Here is a 25,455-nt window from a genome sequence, read left to right on the forward strand (position 1 = left end):
AATTAATTTTAGTGATCTATTGCTCTTATGAAAGGGAATGTATACATACAAACGAGGAAAAAGAACTAGACATATAAAATTACCCTGAGCATTATAGACCAGAAAACAGATCCTGATAGGTCAGTGAAAGTTGAAGGAGTTCATCTTTTCACAGAAGGCTCACCACACTGTAGAATGAGGTCCATGATAATAACACTGGTAGCCAAAATGAAAACACCACTATATCCAGAACTTTCAAAATTACATACTTCATATTGTGGTTCTACTTCAAAGCTGAAATGTCTTTTTTTCATATTTTCAAAATATAACTATTCTCAGTACACAAAATGATTTCTCATGGATTAGAGAGATCAGTATAGAAAATACAGTAATGGACATCAAAGAGATTGGAATAATTTCTCCAAAAGGAAAAAATATTGTATATTACATTTGTTTGATTTGTTTAACCAATAGAAAGTAAAGAACTTTGTTTAAACACCATCACACAAACTTTGACACCAGGGATTTTGTTCAAAAGGCTCAGTATAATGCTTAGTCCTGCCTTGAGTGCAGGGGACTGGACTAGATGACCTCTCAAGGTCCCTTCCAGACTGCTGAACTTGAATTAATATGCAAATTAGATACAATTAACTTAGGTTTAAACAGAGACTGGGAATGGTTGGGTCATTACACTAATTGAATCTATTTCCCCATGTTAAGTTCTCCTCACACCTTCTATGGGTCATCTCGATTATCACTTCAAAAAAATTTTTTCTCCTGCTGATGATAGCTCATCTCAATTGATTGGCTTCTTACAGTTGACAAGGCTACGTCCACCTTTTCATGTTCTCTGTATATATAAATATCTTCTTTCTGTGTGTTCCATTCTATGCATCCGATGAAGTGGGCTGTAGCCCACGAAAGCTTATGCTCAAATAAATTTGTTAGTCTCTAAGGTGCCACAAGTATTCCTGTTCTTTTTGCAGATACAGACTAACACAGCTGCTACTCTGAAACCTTCCAGTTCTATGATTCTCAAACAGAGCTAAATGCAATAGTCCCTTTTCCTTTGGCTTCTCTCTCTTGATATGTGGGTTGAAGTCATTGGATTATCAAAGAAAATTTGTTCCCTGACTGCTTGCAACTGTCCAGTATATAAATGTAGGATTTCAGTATCCACTGTTCATTTTCTTAACCTTCTTAAACAAACAAATATCAAGTACCATGTAACTAAACAGTGGTTTCTAGCAAATAGTCCATTTCATCAAATGTATCCAGGGTGTTTTTGCTATTACTTCTTGACGTATCTTGAATTCTGTTGTAACCTACAAAATAAAATAAAATAATCATATTTTAAAAACTTTGTATTTACATTATTTTTGCAATAATTTAATTTTGCATATATTCTTTTTACTTTTTAAAATGGAATATTTTATTTGTTAAAAACACATGCATTTATTTAATCAATAAATTGTAGATTAGTACCATAACTTGTATGAAACTGTTTTATCCCTGTCCCTTTGGCCATTATTGAGATTTTTTCCCCACCGAGTAATTATATATATTTCTAACCTTCATGTACTCACATAGCGAAGACTGGGGCCAATTGGCTAGAAGGTTAGCCAATAGTACCGAATCTAGGAATTTCCATACTAAAATTTCCAACTAATCTGGTATACTGCATTTGCTGTTGGTCTTTACCTGTTGCAAAATGTTCTAAACTCCTATGAAAATGTATTTAAAGTGGCTGCAGAGTACATAGCAGGTTATTTAAAATAGCCTGTTTTTTCCTTTGTAACATACACTTGTCCTGCTAATCAAATCTTTGCAAGACACCTAGAGCAAGATTGTCAAAGGTATTTTAGGCAATTAAATTAATTTCAACGGGAGTAAGGTACCTAACTTACTTATTAGAGTTTTTTTGTAAATCCTACTAGGTACCTATCTACATTTTTAGGCACCTGAATATCTTTGAAAATCTGGCCCCTACATATTTATGACCTTAATCCTGCAACTTGTTGTGAACAGGTGGATCCCTGAACCCACATGGAGCCTGCACAAAACAAATTGTAGGATCGGGGTCTAAATTTCCATTTATAAAGCTGAATTGGGAGCATATTAAGTTTCCTACTTATTAGCTTTTAAGTCAACTTAAATTTGAAAGAAGACAGGCTTTCCATAAATCTGTGAGGAACAGGGAACCAGGCTTGGTGGAACTTTTTATTTTCCTTTGAAATTCACCTGCCCAAAATATTGATGTCAATACATCTTGTTTACTAAATTCATGTTTATTTATCTGGTATATATTTCTCATCTTAATATTGTTAGAATTTAGATTTTAGCAACATTCAAGTTTAAAGGTGTAAAATATATATTTAATCCCTAAAAAGAACAAAAAAAGCTTTAATACACTAATATATTAATCTAAAGATATTTTTAAATTAACAGTACCTGTTGGCCCTGGATCTTCATTAATAAATGAAACATGTGTTTTCCATTCAGTCCATTTCACTTCATTAATCCTGTTTATATTGTATATAAATTGTGTTATTAGCATGAATTATCTCCAGTTTCATAGCTACACTTCCTCTTTTGTTTCTTAATTATTTCTTGGAATTGTCATGGTACATCATCAATACACATTTTACCAGTATGGAAAGTATCTATGTATTTTGCAGCATTATGCATTCTATTTAGCTGAGACTGTTTGCTCATTGAGCTACTTTATATTTTCATTCATTGCAAGCATACATTTGGAACATTTCAGATGTGAATATGTGTAATAAAATATTCTGGTACTATTTTGCAGTATGTTAATCATGTTAAAGAATAATCCATTGTAAATATAATTAGTTTTAAATTAACATTTATAAGAGATTACAACAAATTAACATTCACAGCAAATAGAGATTAGTAAGCGTGTATTAAAATCAAGTATGTATATGAGGAAATTCCCCTTTTTGCCTACAAAAAGATGAATATTGTATTTTTAAAACTATATATTCCTATCTCTTACTAGCAACTGTTCACTGTAGAATATCCCAAACTGGATTTTTGCACACAGTTACCAATTTTGATTCTGCTTACAAAAATCCACACAAAAGAAGCAGAAATATGATTTTATAGATTTAAATGAAAAATATTTTACAGTGGCTGTTATGAACAGACAACCCTGATGGTGCATTCAGAGCAGACTCATCAAACAGTGCTTGAGTGTAGTATTACCTTAAACATACTCTAGTGTCATTTTCAGCCACTTTACACAGTTCTCCCAACTGGAATTTTTTCTTCAGATATTTTGGTAACATTTTTTCAAATTCCAAAATGGTCCTGGCTCTCTGGTAATAATAAATAGTTAGTAATAGTATTGGAATATTCTTAACCACATTCAAAATTAATATTTTCTGCTTCATATTACATATTTCACAACATTTTAAAATTATTTTAATTTTCAGAGTATGTTCCATTATTATATATTGTGCATCCACCAACAAATTTTATAGTGAACACTGACACCAACAGTAGTAAATAGCATTTAATACAGAGTACAAATGGTGTTCACGTACCATTGGTAGGTACAAGCAGGAAGTCTAGAATTTCCCCAGTTACCCTCAGCTCAGGGAGTTACTCCAAAATGGGAGTTCCTGGTCTGGAACCTGTGCTAGAATTTAAAATCCTCATGCAACTCTCTGGCACAGCAGCGCCTCCCTATCAGGGAGTGATGTAGGTAGAATCCAGACAGTCTACATAGGGCACTGAAGAACATGCACACCCCCATCCCTGCAGTGTGAATTTTGCAACTCTTAGGTTGGTTCTATCTCCAGTAGTAGCAAGACCAGAAAGAGAGGAAACAACTTACCACTAGACCCTCCCAACAGTGGGACTAGGGGAGAAACAACTCAAGTCCTGTCTTTCTCCCTTTCAGTAACTTGGGACTCTGAAAATTATATGGGTGGCTCTGAATTAGAGTTTAAGCTAATGTAGTATACATGAAATCAAAGTAAATCTATATATTTTGTAGGTCCTAAAATAAAGGTGAGAGGAGACATTACCGGGAGAAAGCCTAACATGGCTGGCACATCAAGAGTGAAAATCATGAGTTGAATGAGAGTGTATGGCATTAAAATCTGAACCATAAAAATATTATTAAACTTTTGTTTATAGATGCTTATGCCAAATTACAAGATCAAATACTTCACACAGTTACACTAGTGTAAATGTTGAGTACTCTAATGATTTTTGTCCAACTTGTCCATATAGTATCTATCACTGTGGTTTCTAAGGCCTGGTCTACGCTGGGGGGGGGGGGGGGAGGGGAAATCGATCTAAGATACGCAACTTCAGCTACGAGAATAGGGTAGCTGAAGTCGACGTATCTTAGATCGACTTACCTCCCATCCTCACGGCGCGGGATCGATGGTCGCGGCTCTCCCGTCGACTCAGCTGCCGCCTCTCGCCCTGGTGGAGTTCCGGAGTCGACGGGGAGCGCGTTCGGGGATCGATCACTACCTGCTGATTCGGCGGGTAGTGTGGACGTACCCTAAGTGATGTGACTTTAGTGGTGGTACTCCAAGTTTACACTGGTATAGCTCAGAGGTGAATTTGGCTTAGAGCATCTATAAGTAAGAACAAAACTGTGGCTGGTGAGGTTCCTGTCAAATATCTTAAATATCATCATCATGATCTGATATTTTCTGATTTCAGAGTGAAACTTTGTAAAAGTGTCTGGGTCTTGACCAAGCCAAAGAGTATTAAGGTCTATGGCAAGGGTAGTCAATAGGCGGACCAGCGCTCCAGACACTTTTGAATGGATCCGAAAATATTTTTTTTATTATTATCATAATTATTATTATTATTATTGTATTATTTTCTCTGAAGTCTGGACCTTGACTATACCTTGACAGAAAAACTTGGACCTTGACAAAAAATAGTTGATTACCCCTGGTCTATGGTTTAATATTGCAAACAAACCTGGAGTCTCCAAATGTGTTCACTTTCTTTAGAAATATTTTCCACTGTTTCTCCCATTAATGCAATCAGCATGTTCAGAAGGAGAACAAAAGTCAACAATACGTAAGTTATGAGAAGAAGAAGAAACAGCACAGGATATTTTGAATTCTGTTGGATCTCCAGATCTCCCAGTCCTATGGTAAGTTTAAAAAGCTCCATCAGAACGGCACCCAAACTGCTGTGTGAATGACATTTACTGTCATTGGGGCACGTCTCAATCAATGCAGCAAGAGCTAAATAAGAAGCAAATGAAAAATCCATTTTAGTTATCATAATATTTTACATTTATATAACATCTTTTATACCAAAGAATAATAAAGTGCAATATAAACTATAGAGAGACACAAATGCAGCAACTGTCCGGCAACACGCAGCAACAGAAGATGACAGTTTCGCAAACGAAGTTAAGAATACCATATACAGTTGAAACTCATGGGCAGTTTAGCTAGACAAAATGTAATTATATTTATAGGTATTTAGCCAGAACACTAGATTTAAGCACTCTTACAAAAATTGTTATGGATTTTTTAATAACCACAACTAGCACTTGACATCAGCTTGAAAGAAGTAATGTTCTGACCGTCACAATGTTGTTCTTATTCATAACAGTGCAAAAAACTTTTACTCACACAAAATATCAATGCTTTTCTCCAGTAATAGTCAATAAATTATACTTACCTACGCCAAATCCCAGCAAAAACACGATGTATACAACTAAAAATTTTATCACATCCTGTAAGATCACCTAAAAGTTAAAATGTTTATGATTAATACAATTTCAGTAAGTTCTCTTTACAGTTACATGTTTTGCAGTGATGAAGACGTGATACAATCGATACGAGAGTGGTTAAATCTACTTATATTTTTAAAAGTGATCACATTAGCAAGTGGGACATTTTGAAAAGTTAGTTGGCCTGATTCTCCATGATTTGTCCTGTTCTCTTATGCATTAATGTGTGTTAAACACATTAATCAAGGGGTGAATGTAACTCTATGAAAAGAGTAAGCATTACACTGTCTGATTCAATTAAATATCATAACTCCATTAGCTGAAAAATACCATACAATTTAGAGATTTAAAAATAAATGTTGCATAATTTGAACAAATTAGCTAGTTACCACTATTAATTTTTTAAATTACATAGTACATTCTAATGAAATAAAACATATCTTAAAGAGAAGAAACTGGAAATTTCAGTGTAGATTACTTATAATATAAGCAACATCTAAATTGCAGAATGTACATGAATTAGATAATGCAACTAGAGTAAATAGATAATATAACAAGAGTTAAAAATTATATACATGCCTTTTGGATCATGACACTATAAATTCCCATGGATTGGAAACCCCTGGTAAAGTACAGCATATTTGCCCATCCTAGTGCCATAGCCAAGACAAGACACACCAGGTGTTCTTTGTAGGAAAACAAGTACAAGAAGACAGAGAAGATCACAAGCACTGCTTGTATAAAACTGTTGAAAAAAAACAAATATTGTAAATACTCTTTTACACAGCACAGAAATGTACAAAATATAGTGGAATGCATGCATGTATCCGACGAAGTGGGCATTCACCTACGAAAGCTTATGCTTCAATACATCTGTTAGTCTTAAAGATGCCACAGGACTCTCTGTTGCTTTTTACAGATCCAGACTAACACGGCTACCCCTCTGATACTTGACTTCCTTATTTCAAGTTTCACTTCCAATTTCACTTTCCACCCTGTGTCCAAACTGTGCTTGTTGCAGCTAGGGAAAACTATAAAGGTAGCTCTATATCACTTTTTATTTTCCTCAGTCCTGGGGCCAGGCTAGCCCCCAGCGTAATTTAGAGCAACTTTAGGACTGTTCTAAATTACGCCTTGTGCCATGTCCCCCAAATGATCATTCCAGAGTCAGGGATCACAGAAACGCAGCATCACTTTGACTGCACCCTCTTTCCCCAGTCATATCTCCTATGCCAGGAACAGGAGAGGGCAGTATAGGGCCAGCTATGCTGGCTCTAAGCCACTTAGGGATTCCTGTACACTGGGGGCATCCCTAACAGCTGGTTACGCCATTTTTTTGTTAACAAAGCAACACAGAAGATGGAATGGGTAATCAAAATCTGGCTAACTGACTTGTTTCTTTATAAACAAAATACAATTCTCTATTTTGCAGTGCTTACAAAGATAAAAATAGTTTGTATGTACCAATCCACAATAGCGTTACTGGTCAGTGAATGCCAGAAATATACCTGGTGTCTTACAGTAAAACTGCATATAAAATTATATTCTTACCTCTGACAACTGACAGTCTAAAATAACAAGTGAATAACAGTTAAAAGAATTCATTTTCTGTGAAGCAAGGAAATGTAACTGACAGAGAGCATGTTATTTCAGAAACAACAATTTATATGCCAGACTTACAATGCAAAGTGGAACCATGCATCTGACAGAATTGACTGAAGATCTGAGGGTCTTAGTAGAAAGATGGCTACACTCTGTGTAGACAGATATATATAAACAGATTAAAAATAGTAAAAATTAAAAGGTGAATAAAAATTCAAAACCAACTAGTCTACTCAAAACAGCTACAGCATCTAGAATTTCATTCTTTCTATATTGTTTGTGCCTCAAAAATGCTTTTCCAGATTTTTTTAAATGTGTCCTGATTTTCTGCTGTACTTAAAATAGTTTAACAGTTAACTTTACTAATAGATGTTACTAATAAATAACTTTAAATGTCTTACTGGGAAGTAAGTCAGATGTGCTTGTCCTTTCTGATATAGATCCTTATTCAATAATGTACTTAACACAGTACTTTAAGTACACGAGCAATCCTATTTACTTCGTGACTTTAAAGTACATTGCTTAAGTATGTTGCTGAGTAAGAATTTAGTATGATCACCATATTTCAAATCCCATTTTGTTCCCAGTCTTTCAAAAAGGAAGGCCTCACATCAATTTCATATAATATCTTACAGTTATATTAGTATATATTTGGACCATCAAGAAAGATTAACACATTTATGCACGATTAGCAATTAGCCTAGTAATTGTACAATGCGAGACATTATGAAACATATACGTTATAAAACATATAACTTATAAAATGATCAAAATTGTCACAGACTCTTTACAAATCCACAAAAGATCTTTATGCATACAATTATTTTATATTAATTCTGAAAGTGTCTCACCTCTTTTATGGCTAAAAATATTGCCGCTATCATAATAAGCACTTGTACCAGCAACTGCAACCATCCCATGTTACGTGTCAAAGCTAATGGGTAGGGCGGAGCCTGGAAAAGAGGGTTAGAAAAGAATAGTGGGAGTTTAAAGCTAGTTATTTGAAGGCACAATAAAGTAAAAGGTCCCAGACAAAGGACCCAGTCCTTATAGCCCTCTATGTGCAGAAATTCCACTGAATTCAATTAAGTGCTCTTCATTGAGGACTTGCAGGATCAACCTCAAAATGAAGTGAGATTATTTAAAATATATACTTATTCTTTCTCAATCATTAAAAATATAACTTTTAAAACAGGTTTTTTTTTTTGTTTCATAACTCAAATGAATTTCTCTTCTCTCCTTATTGTTCTGCTCCCTCCTCAAGTGATAAACCCATGGAGGGAAATTCTGGCCCTACTGAAGTCAATAGTAAAACTCTCATTCACTTCAATGGAACAATGATTTCATCCTAGAATCTCCAGTTCTATTTTTTATTCACCAAACATGTTAAATCTGAGTTAGGGAATGTTACTGCATTTTGAACACAAAATTCTATGAGATTTTTAGTTGCTGCACATACCTCATCTCTTCGGGGTCTATAGTAGGAAACCAGTGTTAATATTATGTTGTAGATGAAATAAAAACAACATGACATAAAGAACATGTGCCTTGCAAACTTTTTCCATTTCATTCGCAGTAGTGAATGCAGGGGCTCCAAAGTCAACATTTCATGACGGTTCTGTAGAAAAAAAACAAAGAGAAAGCCAAATTTGTGACTTGTGAGAAAACTGGAGGTAGGACAAATAAAAAAATATCAACTACATATTTTAAACATTTCATTTTATGGTCTCTTCTTGTCAGTCTAGAAATACCACTTTGCTCAAGGACCCGTGCGACAGCTCCTCAGCTGGTGTCAATGGGTATAGTTCTACTGAATCCAGTGGAGCTACACCAGTTCACACCATGAAGATCTGCCCGAGATCATTATCTGCCAAATTTTATCTTGTTCTGTGGAAAATATGATTGTGTTAAAATCCAAGTGTTAACTTCTGTACCAGTCTCCTAACAAAGTATGTTTATTTTTCAGGAATTGCCACTTCAATAATTTGAATTTTAGCAACATGCCAAATTCTGCTTTTAAATAGTGAAAATTTCTTAATTATGCACTGCTTCTATGCATAAAACACCTATGTGTATAGTAAACTGACAGTTTACTGTTTATTATAGTATCCTTGCCTCCCAATAATATTTTCTTTTAAATAAAGGATATATATGATATAAATTGGTTATCTTAGAGATAAAATGTGGTGTGTTGAACCATTAGTCTAAGACCATTTTAGATGTCCCAAGAAGAAAACTTAAACTACAGTACAACAAACTAATGCCCCAAATGCAGGCCAAACTACTTCCCCAGTTCCTTCTTTGGGATCTGGACCCAGGTGCCTTCCTAATGGGACATTGCAAGAGCACAAGGGTTCATGCTAGTGGCTCCTGCTGAAAGACCGAAACCTAAAAGTTATATTTTTATTAGTTTTTCAAGTTCTCCAGATAATATATAGCTTAAAAAAATAAGTGAATGTATTGCTGGAAAATATATTGACTTTAATGACAGGCAACTTACACCAATATTCGTGTTATAAACAATAATCTCCAGTAATGAGTTGTCTGCAGTCGTATCTAGTTCTGTCAGGTCATAAAGGGAAGACTGAACAGGACCATAAGCCCAATCTGTGAATTTTCTGGAAAGGCTTCTGTTTGGCTTGTCTTTTATTTCTCTACTGAGAATGTATTTCAGAATCTAAAACATTAATAGAATCACATGTAAGTAAATTAAGTCTTCTAAATGGAAGAAAGAGTGTGTGCACACTTACCAGAAATTTACTTTTTTACTAACACATTTGCCAAAATGGCACAATTAAATGTATTTTGTAATTCAATTAACCTTTGGGTAATTGAGGGGAGGCATTACAGATGACCCATCCCTGGGAAATAAACAGGGCCGCCCAGAGGGGGAGGCAAGTGGTGCAATTTGCCCCGGGCCCCGTAGGGGCCCCCACGAGAATATAGTATTCTATAGTATTGCAACTTTTTTTTATGGAAGGGGCCCCCCCAAATCGCTTTGCCCCAGGCCCCCTGAATCCTCTGGGCGGCCCTGGAAATAAATACAGTTTTCTTTAATTGCCTTGAATTTTCTATTAGATCTGCAGTTTTTTCTAATGAAAGCATTCCACTGCATAAACTTTTCTTTAACTGGTGACTTTCTAATTTATCCCTTGTTAATCATTAACCAGGTATTCCAAGCTTTTGCTTTCAGAGATCCAAATTCTACTTTTTGTTATAAGTCAGACTAATTCAATTTATTTCCTTAGAGTTACACCTGTGTAAGAGAGACTATCATGTAATTCAAAAATATTAATGTGTGCTATCAACAGCCCTTGATAGTATTAAAACCAAAAGAATTTTTAAAAATTACTGTTCACCATTTATGCTATGTTATTTGTTTAATTTTTTTATTTCAGCTCAGACCATGCAAACAGACTGTTTAGTTTCAGGTTATCATGTGATAGTGCAGAACTCCAGTGCTTGAGTTGCAAATACTGCAGGGAAAAGTTTAAATTCAAACAAAACTGATTTTTAATTTATATATCATTAAAGTATTTCTATTAATGGAAGTGTCATGATATTATAAGGTATGCTACGCCTTCGACTCTTTCACAATCTTTCTAGGAGTGTACCCTTCTTAGTGATAGTCTCTGGGTCTCCACTCCACATTGCTCAAGGGGGAATCCCACAATTCTGCTACTCTGAGATTGGGTCCATGGCTTCAACACCTGTTTCTCACCGTGTATGCTTCAGTAGGTCCAAATGAGCTTGTACTCCTGTTGGATAATTATCCTCTTAGGAAGATATGCAATTATCAAGGGTGTGTAATATTGAATTTTTAAATAGTATTTGTATTTTGTAGTAATGGCATTGAGGAAAACCTGTGAGAATCTGTCAGGCTGAAACAACAGAAATAATGGAGCAGTGGTTTACAGTAAATAATCTTACTCAACCAACTACCACTAATTTACAATACAAGATAACCACCATGGTGGAGTGCAAATTTGTGCACCTATGGTTTAAGTACATGTAGGCAACCTAGACTCTGTCTCTCTATTTCATTTCTTTTGTAGGCTATTACAATAGAGCCTTACCTCTAACTTTCCACTTTTTGCAGCTAGTTGCAATGGAGTTAAACCATCTTTATTCTTCATTGTCTCTAAAGTTCTGCTCTTACTTTTCAATAGAATCATATCATACATTCTGATTACAAAGTCATTTTGTGTTTTAAAATCCTCTGCTACAGTGACTAATGCATGCAGTATATTGTTTCCTCGGGAATCTTGTGAGGTAATATCAGTCCTCCTATTGTCCATCAGCAGTTGAACTATATCTGGTTGATTAGTACATGCAGCTAATGCCAGTGGAGTTTCACCTAAGAAAATACAATGCACAATAACTATTAATTTTCAAATATTATGAGTATCAGAAATGTATTCGAATGATTATTTTGACATTTTTATGAGATTAAAACAGGTTTACAAATTAAGGATAAGGTTGATTACATTACATTGTTTTAGAAAAAAAACTTAATTTACATGAAATTGTTATTTGAGGAAAAGCTACAATTACACAATAATACACTTTATTGACAATTTAAGTCTTTACAAACAATTACCTTTCAACTATTTCTGAATATTTGTAATTTACTGTACTGTGGAAAATTGCTTTCTATTTACTATGTTGCAATTTGTAATACAATTGCTACTGCATGTTACATTTCCCAATATTTGATATGTTATTTCAGCACTTACACTAAATGCCCAATTAAACAAGATAAATATACACACTTTCTTGTCTTTATGTGATATGTATAGATTTATGGAGAAGAATATTTTAGCCTGCACTCTGTTCAGCCACTAGCTGTACTTTGTGTAAGTAATTCATCAAATTCTCTCTTCTCTCATGCAAGTATTCATTCTGGAAGTATGAAGAGTAATTAGTCCTTCAGTATTCTGAATTGCAGTTTTGCTGGAACTGTGAGTTTGGATTGTTGGTTTGTTTGTTTTTCAGTTAGGTGGGGTTTCTTAGTTAGTGTGGCAATTGAAATGGGAAAGAACTCCCATTGACTTCAGTGGGCTTTTGGTCTAGTTTTGTATGTACAATAGATGTAGTTTGGGTTATTACCGACCTATCTGCTTATGTTGTGTGCATCACTGTGGAAACTGAGCATCTTATGAGTAATAATGTCAATCTTGCTTTTTTTCCTTCTGAACCTGTAGAAGAAATAACTTGATTAATTGGTAATTTGTTTTGTTTGTGTGTGGGTGAAAGAAACTGGGTGTTTTGGGTACGAGAAACTTATTGAGGTAGAGCAAAGCTTATGAAATGAGTTTTGCATTTAGTTCTGAAAATGATAAAGCCCATGGCCATTTTTATATCTTGCGCGAGTTTGAAAGACCTATCTTCTGCACTCCTGAACCTCCCCTACTGCCTGATCGTTTCATTGTTCTAGCATCCCAACCCAATTTTTCCATGGAGATCACATTTCACTTACCGAAATAAAATCCCTCATGCTTGTGTTTGGGGTTAAAGAACACACCCTGTGAATGGGCATTGACATCTGCTCCTTTTTCTATGAGGGTCTGAGCAATATCGTATTGTCTTCTTTCAATAGCAATATTTAGAGCTGTCTGGCCTGCAACAACATAGACACGAATCTTTAGAGTATAAAGTCCAGTTTTTGTATCTTGTACAGTGCTGAGCTCAGTGATGATGCATAACAAATAGCAATAATAATTAATAGTAATAAACAATCATTTTAATTGTCTTTAGAATGTTTCAATATAAAATATATGTTGTGGCATTAAAATACATGCAAAAATACACTCTAAATGGCTACTGAATGGAAATACCTTTGTACGCTTCTTCTGTGTACTTTGCGTTGATAAGCCTTTCCAAAAAACTATTTTCTTCTCCAAAGGAGAGCAGCATTTTCACTATTTCATTTGTGTTCTGGTTGATGTTCAAAAGGGCTTTCATCAGACAGGTTTTACCAGTATCTGAATCTGTTAATTTTTTCATCAGATAATCTACAAAAGTGAATTTTATGATTGAATTACAGGTGGTTTTATTATGTCTTAAGGGGAATAGGAAGAATTCCAACCTCATGTTATTGGGAAACACATGCATATAGACTATTCCCCAAACTACTCTACATCTATTCACACTATTAATTTAACTTTATATTCCATACATACTTAGTGAGAGGACATATGTATTCATGAACAAACAACCCCACTAGATGGATATATACATTACTGACATACTACAATTCTGCCAAAGCATAACAAACCCTGAAGTCCTTAGTCCTTATTCAGTCAGAACTCTCACTGGCTGAGCTGGGTTGAGAATGCAGAAGTTCCTAACTCCCAGCTCTGTGTTCATTCCTCAAGATCACATGCATCTCAGTTCAGCAAGAAGGGGGAAAAGAAGCTGGCTATATTCAATTAGCTTCTTTTGCAGCATTCAGTCATATCCACCCTGAAAAGGTACAAATATTCATGCTGGTGTGCTGTGCCCTCAGAAATCACCTTCAAGGTTGCTTCAATTGTTTGCCAGTAGGTGGCTTATCTGGGGCCTGACCTGACTACTATATTAATGCTAACCATGATATTCAACAAACGCCAGCTTGGGATGCAGAGCTTAGTTGCTCATGTATAAAACCATTACTCAATTCTCTACCACATATATGGTACAAAATGAGGGACTGTGGATACTCTATACAGCTTACCTTGCACAGTCATGTTTCTACATGCATTTGACCTTTCCTTCACTTCCATAAGCAGACATTGTAATTCTTCTATATTCCCCTCAGATACTGCCCTAAACATATACTTCTTCAGCTTTTTTCGGGCATTGTTCTGGTGATCTCCTTGCAACATGTTTGTACTGAATTAACAAAAACAAACAACCAAAAAATCATAATTCTTGGTTAAATTTAGCTAATATTAATGTGTTTAATTTCATTTCCATCATTTCTTTTTTATTTAGAAAAATAAATGTAATTACGTACCACAGGTTAAAAAGTCATCATTACAAAAGAATGTTTGTGTGTTCCTCCAAAAATAGTTACAAATAATTTATTTGGTGAGAAATGGCTATTAAAGCAAATTTTAACTTAATGAAGGATATGCTTAATCTTTTACAAGTGATTTTTTTTGTTATTCTCGTGTAATGAGAATAAAATTCAGCCCTTCGCACTCAAAGCTGAAGTAATTTGGCTTTCTGGGGAGCACTCAGAAGGGACAAAGAGTGGAATTCAAATCCTACAACAAAGGGGAGACTACAGGGCAGTGGTGCACCCTTTTCCACAACTGTTGTTCCAGCTGAGAAGGTAGAATATAGGGGCTGTTGCCTCTTTGCAACCCCTATGCAGGGGTATTGGGCTCCTGGATCCATGTAAGTGCAGATCCAATAGCCTCTTCCCTGGCCCATCTCCAACAACCGCCACAGTAATAAGTGAATTCAGAGTCCTCCCTACACCACCACTCCACTTGCACCTATCTTCACTGTACACAAAGTACTTGCTCTGCTGTTGAGATGGTGGAAGGAAATTTCATCAGTTTTCAGAATATTTGCTGAACATTTTATTACAAAACTGATATGGTTTGATGATATTCTATATCAATGAGAAAAGACATTTCCGCTAGCACTGTGACTCTATTCATGCTAATTTCATCTGTGTTCAGTTCTGCCATCCTGAATGAGCATATCTCAGACCATGAACTGTTTCCACCAGTATGCACTCCAATGTGGCTGAGATTTGGATGAATCACTTGGTGGGTCCTTCTATTTTGCAGATTATGACAAAATTCTGTCACAGAATATTGGATTTATCTGAACACTGTTCCAAGATTGTCCAAGCAATCTCCAAGAATATAGTACCAAATTCAGTATATAAAATCCCTGAAGTCCTGCTTTTACTGATTAATCTTGTACCTAGTAATTAAAGTGAGAGGAAACTCATAGGATTTCTTTCAATATTTAGTGCACAAAGTCTATTTTAAAATAATAATAACTTACATTTATATAGTGTCTTTCATCCCGAAGGATCCCAAAGCTCTTTACAAACTATATGTACAGGAATCACTTCACCCACCACTGAAATGCAGCTGCCTGTGGGGTGGAACGTGGCAGCTGTTTAACAGCGCGCAACAATACTATACAACAATTTAGGATAGGAAGTAGTAAGGAATGCCATATCCATTTGCAAGTGCAGTGGGAATTTAAGTAAGCAGGATACATTAGTTAACCAAATTAGAATTTGGCCAACTCTGTGGCTAATACACCTCTACCTCAATATAACGCTACCCGATATAAAACAAATTTGGCTATAACGCAGTAAAGCAGTGCTCCGGGGGGGGGAGAGGCTGCGCACTCCGGTGGATCAAAGCAAGTTCAATATAACGCGGTTTCACCTATAACGTGGTAAGATTTTTTGGCTCCCAAGGACAGCATTATATCGAGGTAGAGGTGTATTTATATTCTGCAAAAAGCAACATGGGAACTTTAGTGACCAAAGTTAGGGTTTCAGGTTTAGACAGCACATCCAACAGCACAAAGGTTCCTAACACCACTCTGGAGGATCAGTGCCACCTACTGAATCACCAACACTGCTCTTCTTTCAGCACTCTGGGGTATTCTTGGAGGTTTCCTGTTCCAGTGCTAACTAAGCCTATCCCTACCAAATGAGGTTTTCCAAAATCAGCTCAGAAATTATACGTAGTTATTCTTTAGAAGTTAAATAATATTATGTTGTGTTTGTTCCATCCTCCCATCCATCTCTCTCTCTCTCTCTCTCTCCCCCTCGGTCTCTTAGGATGGCTGAACTGAAGGGCAAATGCCACTCACCTGCATCAACTGGGTGGGGGAAATTGATAGGGCTGATGGTGAAAGGGGGACAGTCCCAGTAGCAAGGAAGGGAGGCACTTGCCAAGGGACAATAGGTAGCGCCTCTCATGGGAGTGCCTGGCACCCATTGGCCAGCTCAGGGAGAGGGGTGCTGATTGGACAGCATTCCCCAGCTCCCAGGATTTAGCCCAGTGCAAGGGCCATGTGAAGCCTCTTTCAGCTCCATTCCAGCACCCCACCCTACCCACCTGAACTAGGACTGGGAATCCAGCCTGACAGATGCTATGGGTCTAGCCAATCACCTGTTTAGGGGGTCAGGAAGGAATTTTTTCTCCCATTGGCCAACTGGGACCAATTAAATGACCGATATAGGAGAGTAAGGGTATGGGCGGGTAGTATCCCTCCCTTGTGTTAAAAGTTTAATAAAAGTTGTGGCCTGCTGCTTAAATCCATGTGTGTGTCTATCCTTATTTTGCTGCTTGTGTCCACATCAATATCTTCCGTCCAAATTAATAGTTTTCTATGTAGATGACATCTTAAAGTAGTTTGCTTTTAAGAAAAGGCCTCTAAAATGAAAAGCGTTCAGTTACCAACAAATAGTAGTGGTATTTGAGCACTGGACTTGCTCACTGCTCAATGTGTATGGCATTTAGGTGCAGCATTTTCTTCAGTGAACTAGGAATCAGCAATTTTATAGGCTCTGGCTTTCTCTGATCTCAGATATTTAATATGAGGATGCATGATATACACTTTCTAAAGAATTTATTTATTGGTGATAAAGCTCAAATGTATAAATCAATATCCCCTGAAGTCTTATGGGCTCATTTTTAAACCACGACAAGGAAAAATCAGTAAATCCACTCTGTCATACACTTAATCCATAGAAAACGCACTACAGAAATACATTAGGTCTCCACTTACCAATAACTGTCTACGTTTGTGGCATACTCAGTAATATCATCCTGAAGAGATTGTGGGGAATCCATATCTTCCCCATTTCCAGATGCACTGTAGAAAATACAGAAAAGGTTGAGTGCTTAAGTAGGAGGACATCTTGGCAAATTGCGCTAAGACTCATTCGATAATGGGAGGCAATATCAACAAAAGAGATGAAATTAATTTAATTTGACAATGTGTTTTTTAATACCATCATTTAACTCACTGTGTGTGTTTTAAAATATAGGCCAAAAATGAAAAGACATTCAGGATTTTATCATGTTAACGAGTTTCATATTTGAAACCCTTCTTTGTGTTTTTCCATGTTATTTCACTCAGGCTTCTACTATTGTATTTTTCATTTTCACACTGTTTTTAATCACATCACTCTTGATGCTACATTGTAAAGCTTACACTCTTCTTTTTTCCAATGTGTTCATTATTAATTTGACATCTTCCACAAGACAAATATTGAAATGGCTACTGTGAGGAGGGTGCACGCGCACACACACACACAAACTGAAATACATAAAGATTTACTATGCAGTATTCTGTGGCGGTCGCTCATTCAGTCCTTACTGCTGACTTTGGTGGAAGCTTTGCCTATAAGCAGTTCAAGACCAGGGGCAAAATATGTGTTTGCACAATAAAACAATGGCTGCAATGGAGTTTATATTTAGTAAATACTGTACATCCTTTCCAGATTTTCTCAGTGTTGGGTCTGACTTAAAGGACCACTGGCAATTACTTTTTCATAGGCTGGGTTTCTTTTTAACTTGCTTTTGTAACAAATTGAATGCTGATGGAATATCCCAACCTAAAAACTCAGAAGACTGAAATCTGCTATTTATCTACAAAATGGATACATAGACAATAGTGTGAGGCTTCCCACACTACCCTACAAATGTTCCTCTGCCCTAACCTAGAGGGACCACCCTTAAAATAAAGATGGTGTTTCGGATTCTATTCCAATACAGTCTGATCTCTCTGCTGAAAAAAAACAAGGAATATAATTATGATGATTTTTTATTTATTTTTTGGTGGTGATTTGGGCTCCAGTCCTCTGGGAACTAAAACAAGCTCGTCAACTAATTCCATATAAACAACCAAATAGTCATTGGAAAAAAACAATTGGTCTTTATTAACCTGGCTTTGATTTGATTTATATTTTGCCATCCAGACTCCCTTTTCATAATTTTAAATTTGTCCCATAATACAAATAACCACTGAAAATCTTGAAAATAGAATGGGTCTTTCTGCACTCATTTTTTTAAAATATGTGTCATAAATGTCTTTTTTTCAATTTCCTGGGCACAAACAGTCATGTCTCTCTTTTGTTTGAAACATTTTTGGCTATCACCAATACAGATGATGGCAGAAACGATCTAATAGGGATTTTTGTTTACTTGTGCTCCCTCTGCTGGTTCTGCGGCAAGTCTTGGGTTACCATAGGCCCGACACAACCAAGTAAACAGTGGGGTTTTTCCCCTCTTAATTAGAAACAAGGTGCTAAAAAGAAAAATCATTCAGACTTCAGGGGACTATATCAATTTTAAGACTGGTCAAATTTTGGGCCTAAACTATTTAGCTGTGGCCCTTTTAAAATAATGACAGAAGTGTGAAAATTCAGGATTAAGGCAGTCACTGCAAGGAAAATGCGGGCCCACTGAAGTCAATGGGAATTTTGCCCTTGAGGCAACCAAAATGAGAGGCCACTTGTCGTCTATGCAGAACTTTTGAGCAATTGTATGTTTGCACATGTTTGCAATGTGGTTAAGGAATATACCGTATATTATACATACCATGGGCGAATATTTGAATCCATGGGTTTTGAAAATACAGGAGGAGATGTCTGTCTTGGAGATGAATTGCTTTCAAAGCCTTCAATTTCAAAGAAAAACTGTGAACTGTTGAATACATTGTGTTAAAAGTTTATTAGTGGAAAAGCAAGTCAAAATGTAACATAAACATAACACAAACTGTGCACATGCCCAGCTAAGACCAGCTTTAGGTACAGGTGATATGCTGCATGGCATCACATCTGATGAGGTGCTGAAATAGTGTTTACCCTTTTTTGGTAATGGAAGATCCCTACCCCTACACATGTTGCCAACCAAACATTTTTAATCCTTTGTGTTGGCAGACAAGGCAAAAGATTCTGAGATGTCTTTGGGAGACAGGGCCCCAAATCCAGACATTATCAGTGGCACCACTGCAACCTAGAGACAACTTTGTATCTGGGTTTCGTGAACTCCACAAAATGTTACTCCAAAGAATACACACACATAAAATGCACACACATGCACACTCTAATCTGCTCACTGCAGCCTTTGCATTGTAGCCATCATCATTCCATCCAAGAAGAACTGGGAAGGAATCTCGCCTCAACCCACTGACACTGATGAACACTTAATGAACCAGAAAGATTGAGAGATCACATATTAAATAACACAAGGCCTTTCCACCATCTAGGACTGAAATGTGCTACCTCAGAGTATGAGCTTTTACTATGTTTAGCTAGTGCATTGTGGTTTATAGACAGAGGAGTGGAAAAGATAAATGAAATGCTGAACAACATAGCATAAGGGTTCATGAGGAACTCTGATGACCAGCTTTTTAAAAGCATGGAGAGTTGGTAGGGAGCAGCAAATGGTTGGTGTTGCTAGGTGCCATTCAAACAGCTGTCACATTTTACCTATGATGGCTGAATTTAATTGGTGGGCAAAATGACTTCTATATGGGTTATAGTTTGTAAATTGTTTTTCTACATTTCTAAAATGCTTTGAGAGTCACCTTGAAAAATATTCTGGTTCACATAATATATGACATACTCAGTAGGGTACTAATTATTTCTCCTTTTTTTTAATCCCCCTCGCAAAATATTCAGATGCAGTTGAAGCAAGCACCCTAGTGTCAATTTACAGAATGCTGCTGCTTAGCAACCAGTGGATATATGTCAAAAATAGTGTGATGTAATATCATCCCTGGTTAACATAGTTTCCATCTTTGGAGGAGGAAAGTGTTAATACACTGCATGTGGTATTTTAAACTTAAATGACCTTTTAACATTTTGTACGTGCATGCGAGCGTATTTCCACAACACAAAGATTAAAATACCTATTATATTTAACAGGAATGTGTATCTGAAGTTATATTGAGGATAAGTGTTGTTCATAGCACAGGAGTACCTAGACTGAAACAGGGCCCTATTTTGCCATTACTTACACACCATGGATCAGATTCTCAGCTGGTGTAAATCACCATAACTCCATTGAAATCTGACCTTGGCACAGCGGCTGACAAAGGGTGGAAGAAAGGTGGCTTTATGCCACTCTTCTGTGCCCCCTGTCCTGGGATGTCTTAGGACTGCCCTGACTGGCAACCAACTGTGTATGGCCTCAATGAACCTCGAGGGCAGAAAGGAATGCCCAACTCACATGGCACTCTGGCGCTGTCCATGACACAGCCCCTGCATTGGGTGGGAGGACTGGGAGCTCCTTCAGGGGCTGACTATGTTAGCTCAACACCAGGAGAGAACTGCCCTGTGTTGGGGGAATTCCCCAGGGCAGGATCTGCTGTCTTCACAGCTCCTTTACGTCAATATACCTGGCACAAACGAGCCACAAGGCTGTAATGAATTGGGTCACATGTATCTTGGAGGTTGGCATAACGTGGAGGCCTGAAGCCTTTTCTCTGTTCTATGGGGGAAATGGCATCTCTGGGACATACCATGAGTAAAAAAATGAGTAACTGCCAACAAATACCTATGTGCTTACATATTCAAACCACGCCACAGGAAACACTAGCCATGAAAGCAACCTAGTCATACTCAAACATCATTGCAGCACTCCTCCCAGTCCACATGTAGATCTTCCTGTATTTAATGATGTGCCTCATTGAGTCAAAGAAGGTAGAAATAAATTGTACTTTTTACAATATATGTTGCCAAAATAAAGTATAAGAGAATGAGACATGTTGCTTAGGTGAGAGTGAAATCACCTCTGAGCTTGCCAGTGATGGTATACTCAAGGACTGAAATGTTTAAAAGCATTAGACATATACCAGTACAGAAACATATAATTAAACGGAGTATGTTAATGTTTGTAATTAAAACTCATGTGATCTTTTTTCTTATATAGCAGGAATGTTTGGTGCCACACCCTAGCTCTAACGTAAGATGGGAGAGCCTGCCCATCCTAAGGTTATTAACTACAGATGCCAAAAGCCTGAATCTGGTAAATGAACTTAAGTAACTTATGATTAATGGCCACACATATTTGCTGTAACTTGCCAGTCTTCTGCAAATTTGCTTCTATTTGAAACATTAGGTGTATATATTGTGACCAATTCAGACATCCTTCCTGTTGCCCACATTGCACTACAAACACTTTGATTCAAATTTAGGTTTATGTAGGACTACCCTTGTACTTTGGAAGGCCAATGATGCCAGACGAAGGGGAGGTGGAAAAAGAAAATCAACTGGTGTTATTTCCCCATTTGGATTTAATGACAGAGGGAGAAGTCAGGCCAGCCCATGAGTTTTCAGATTGTGACAGCTGCTTGCATCACTTCTGCTTAAGGTGATCACTCAGATGATTAACAAAATTATCATGGATGCTAAAGCAATATTCAATTCTCTTGGGGCCTAAGGCCTTTCTGATTGGGCTATATTTTGTGTTGTACAGTCAACAAAATAAAAGGAAACAGTTGTAGGGTCAAAGTTTACAAGCCAAATTCATCCCTATCTTGCAGTAACTTCAGTGACTTTGGTGGCATTACATCAAGGATGAATACAACCACTTGTATTGTATTTCTCCATTCATAATAGACAAAATATTTAATCAGAATATTAATTAACTGGTATAAAATATGCATAAAAATAAACATGGGTGATATGGGTTATTAAGCATGAAAAATAGAGTGAATTGAAGATTTTACTGAAAATCTCCATGTATGAAGGTTTTTCTGGGTATTTCTCACACCATATGCTACATCCCTTACCACTCCCTGTCTCCTTCCGCGTTTGACTTCACACCTTCTTGTATCAATCCGTATGTCCCTATACTTGAGAGAACCTCTCATTTCTTTTCTGCCAACACTGCTCTCTTCTTTAAATGCTTCCTTAAAACCCAGCTTTTCCCTAAATGATCTCATTAGAAACGATCTCTAAACCTTCCCATATTTGAACTGTTGATCTTTGTGAGGCCCCGATCCTGCAAGCTCATACATGTGGGCTGTCCCCAGTGCCTGCAGAGAGCGAGCCTCATTGACATGAGGCATGAGCTTCTCAGATAGGGAGTCTGAGACTGTAAGGTCTTCAGAGCAAGCACTATGTCTTTGTCCACATTTCCTAAAGCACTGTATACATTTATAGAGCTATATAAATGCTTATTGTTATTAATATCATAAGTACATCAGTTCCTTTTTCAACATACACTACGTTCATCACAACTCTCTCATTCATACATTACATGTGTGCTGTTAGCAATTATTTCAATCTTAGTATCTGTTGTATAAAGATAATAAAAGGATTTACAAATAGCACCAATCTGCCATTTCTAATAAATTGTCTAAGGCTGGTCTTGTGAAGGTATTGTGTTCTACCTTTTCCTTGTGGGAGTGTTTTCAGATGGCTTTTTCTCCTGGTGGTTTGTAGTGGGAGGACCTGATGTATTTGTTCTCTTGCCCATGAGTGGAATAGTCTCTTTGTTATCTTTAATCATGTTTCTGTAATAGATAGATTCATAGTTATTTAATTTCATTTGAACACATCACATGATCAGATTGTGTGCATAAGGAGTAGAAATAGTCAAACACAAATCTTAATATTTTTCAAGGTTCTTCCTTTGCAAAAGATGTACTATTTAATATATTGGGGATTGAGATTTCAAGTTTGGGGTATCTTTGATTAAAATAGGTTTCAACATGAGCAGCATCAAGGATGACATGACACCACAAGTCCAGGAAAAGTTCAGATTCAGGTATATTCTCAGTTCCTAATTGAAGGGATCCCATCCATTTATATGGCAATAGATATTATTTCAAGTATCAGAAGGAACAGAGTAACTTTTATAAGCAATACTGAGGGGTTTGCAGCCTGCTATTGATGTAAAAGTCTATTTATACTTTAACCTAGATAACTTTAGAAAACCAATACGTTCCAGTAGTCAAGCAATATTAAATCTGTTAGGTCCAAATATAGGAAGGTTGGTGCCAGACACTAAAGGTGCTGAAGTTAGATGGAAGCAGAAATTCTGCAAAGTGTTGGATCAGCAGAAGCAAGGTCTGAGTAGACAATACTAACACCAGGGGCAGAGCTCAATGAAAAATTAAGCCTTTTACCTGGACTTCCAGGGACTCCTGAGTTCTGGTGCCACTCCCATAAAACTAGTACAGAGAGAAGAAGAAGAAGAAGAAAAGTTATGACCTTGTAATATATGAATAATGGTCATCACCATATGAAGCATAAGCACTTTGGTGCTTGCATCTGCCCATCAACATTCAGAACATTAATTTCATAAGAAGTAATTACTATTTGTCGTCATTGTTCTAGGTTCTAGGTTACCACTTACAATCACTAAGGATAATTTCAAATTAAGAAGTTAATTGTAGCATCTTTTAAGATATACTTCTATTATAAATAGAAATAGAAAGTTAAATGATGTGACAGAGTAGTTTATCCAGGAAAATGGTGAAAGCACCCTCGGTACTCAAGAAGAATGTACTGTAGGGGAAATTGACTGGCAGAAGATGGACAAGATGAGCTACAAATAATAGTTATTTTTCATCTCAAATTTCCATGGTTCTGGTGAACCTAAAGAAGATCTCTTCTACCCAACTTTTGGCCTCAACTCTTCCTGACTAGATAGGAGTACAGGTGGATTTTACATTCTTGGGAGTGCATTCCTTCAGTGTTGTGATTCCTGTAATATGGGAATAACAAAATGAGATTGTAGAGAGTGCATGAAAACCAAAGATGGCTGGAGTGATAAACAAGGTGAACATGTGGCATGCATGAATAGATGGGTGAAGAATCAATGTGGTAAATATGCATTTGTGTGTGGAAATATTATCTATCATTCAGCATGTATAGGGAATAGATAAGTTGCAAATGCTAACACCTGTGAATGAACTCTTTTTGCTGTTTCTTTTGTCTTTAGTTGGAGTGTAAAAGAACTCAGAAATGCTCAGTAGTCTGGGTTTAAAACACTCAAACAGAAATAAAATATTATTGTATATTCTGTTTTTGTTATATATGTTTACAGGAAGAATATGTAGTCAAACAAATGCAACTCAAAAAAACCAACACTTGGATAAGTATCATAAATACAAATCATACCTGCATAGAAATCATTCATAAATAGAAATAGCAGCATTACTCACTCAATATTTCTGTTATATAAACATACTATCCTCTACGGTACTAAAGGTGCGTAGAAATAGAACTTAGAGCTCAGAGAACTTAGATGAGGGGGAAAATAGGCCATTGTCCATCACCTTGCAAATGTAGTACATACAGTCGTCCTCAGATACATGATTTATCAGTTATTAAACTGATACATTTGATCTTAACCCAGCCAAGAACAAATGATTACTGTTCTTGTCTAGTTCATAAATAATATTGTTATGTATCTATTCTGTAGTGCCATAAGAATACAGAGTGAATTATGAATTTATGAATGCATAAAATACATGGTCTCTATCCTGAGGAGGAGACAAATATGATACATTGAATAAATAAATCAAACACAAGTTAGTGAAAGGATAGATATGGAGATTAGCATTAGAAAGCTTCATAAAAGAAATGGGTTTTAAGGAAGAACTTGAAGTAAAAAGAAGAGAGCTGCTAGTAGACAAAGAAGTGGGAGAGTGTTCCAAGCATAGAGACCAGCATGAAAGGTGATGTTAAATTGAGAGTGGAAGAAGCACACAAAGAGAGCAGTTATGGAAGCAAGACTAAGAGTAGGAGGAAATAGGAGTATAGGCAAAGCTCTGTAGAGCTGGTTGGAACATTTTTGACAGACTTTTTTTCATCATATTATGTTGTTTTATCGAAGCCAAAATGTTTCACAGATATGTATTGGTTCTGATGAAGTTTTAGATGGGAAGGTTTCCGAGGTCCAGGGAAGACTCTCAGATCACTTCAAGAAGGAGAGAGAAACAAAAGAAACAAAATCAAAAAGCTTAGGTTTTCAATCCAAAAACAGATTGTTTCAACGCAATTCTGTTTCACAAAAATGTTTGAAAGGTTTTGGTTTTGTTCCAGTGAGGAATGAAACAAAGGGGGAACAGAGGGCGAATGATGTTGTCAGAATGTCCATTTACCAATGGACTTCTGTATAGATTGGAGTGATGAGAGGCAA

The 25,455-nt window shown here is 36.5% G+C and overlaps 1 protein-coding gene across 1 annotated transcript; it reads right to left on the reverse strand.

Moving 5' to 3' along the window:
• Positions 1-1,209: 1,209 nt before the first annotated feature.
• Positions 1,210-23,559, reverse strand: TRPV3 (transient receptor potential cation channel subfamily V member 3). Its single transcript, XM_024211229.1, has 18 exons — positions 23,435-23,559; positions 22,697-22,819; positions 18,895-18,999; positions 17,078-17,164; positions 14,037-14,194; positions 13,159-13,335; positions 12,801-12,941; positions 11,398-11,678; positions 9,822-9,998; positions 8,781-8,939; positions 8,173-8,274; positions 7,400-7,473; positions 6,299-6,464; positions 5,668-5,734; positions 4,951-5,222; positions 3,205-3,317; positions 2,431-2,501; positions 1,210-1,304 (listed from the first exon to the last, which is right to left on the reverse strand). The coding sequence occupies exons 1-18, from the start codon at positions 23,557-23,559 to the stop codon at positions 1,210-1,212; spliced, it is 2,493 nt and encodes an 830-aa protein (XP_024066997.1).
• Positions 23,560-25,455: the final 1,896 nt, after the last annotated feature.

This window comes from Terrapene carolina, unplaced genomic scaffold (genome assembly GCF_002925995.2).
Source record: "Terrapene carolina triunguis isolate 2854851 unplaced genomic scaffold, T_m_triunguis-2.0 Scaffold231, whole genome shotgun sequence".
NCBI classification, from domain to species: Eukaryota; Metazoa; Chordata; order Testudines; family Emydidae; genus Terrapene; species Terrapene triunguis.

Bases quoted from the DNA above. Each gene is read 5' to 3' on its own strand.
- TRPV3 (XM_024211229.1), bottom strand. From the start codon at position 23,559: ATGCTTCATATGGTGATGACCATTATTCATATATTACAAGGTCATAAC. The intron at 11,679-12,800 runs GTAAGTGAAATG...GTATTTTCTTAG, and splicing joins GCATGAGGGATTTTATTTCG to GTGAAACTCCACTGGCATTA. The intron at 8,275-8,780 runs GTATGTGCAGCA...CCTCTTTTCCAG, and splicing joins ATAGACCCCGAAGAGATGAG to GCTCCGCCCTACCCATTAGC.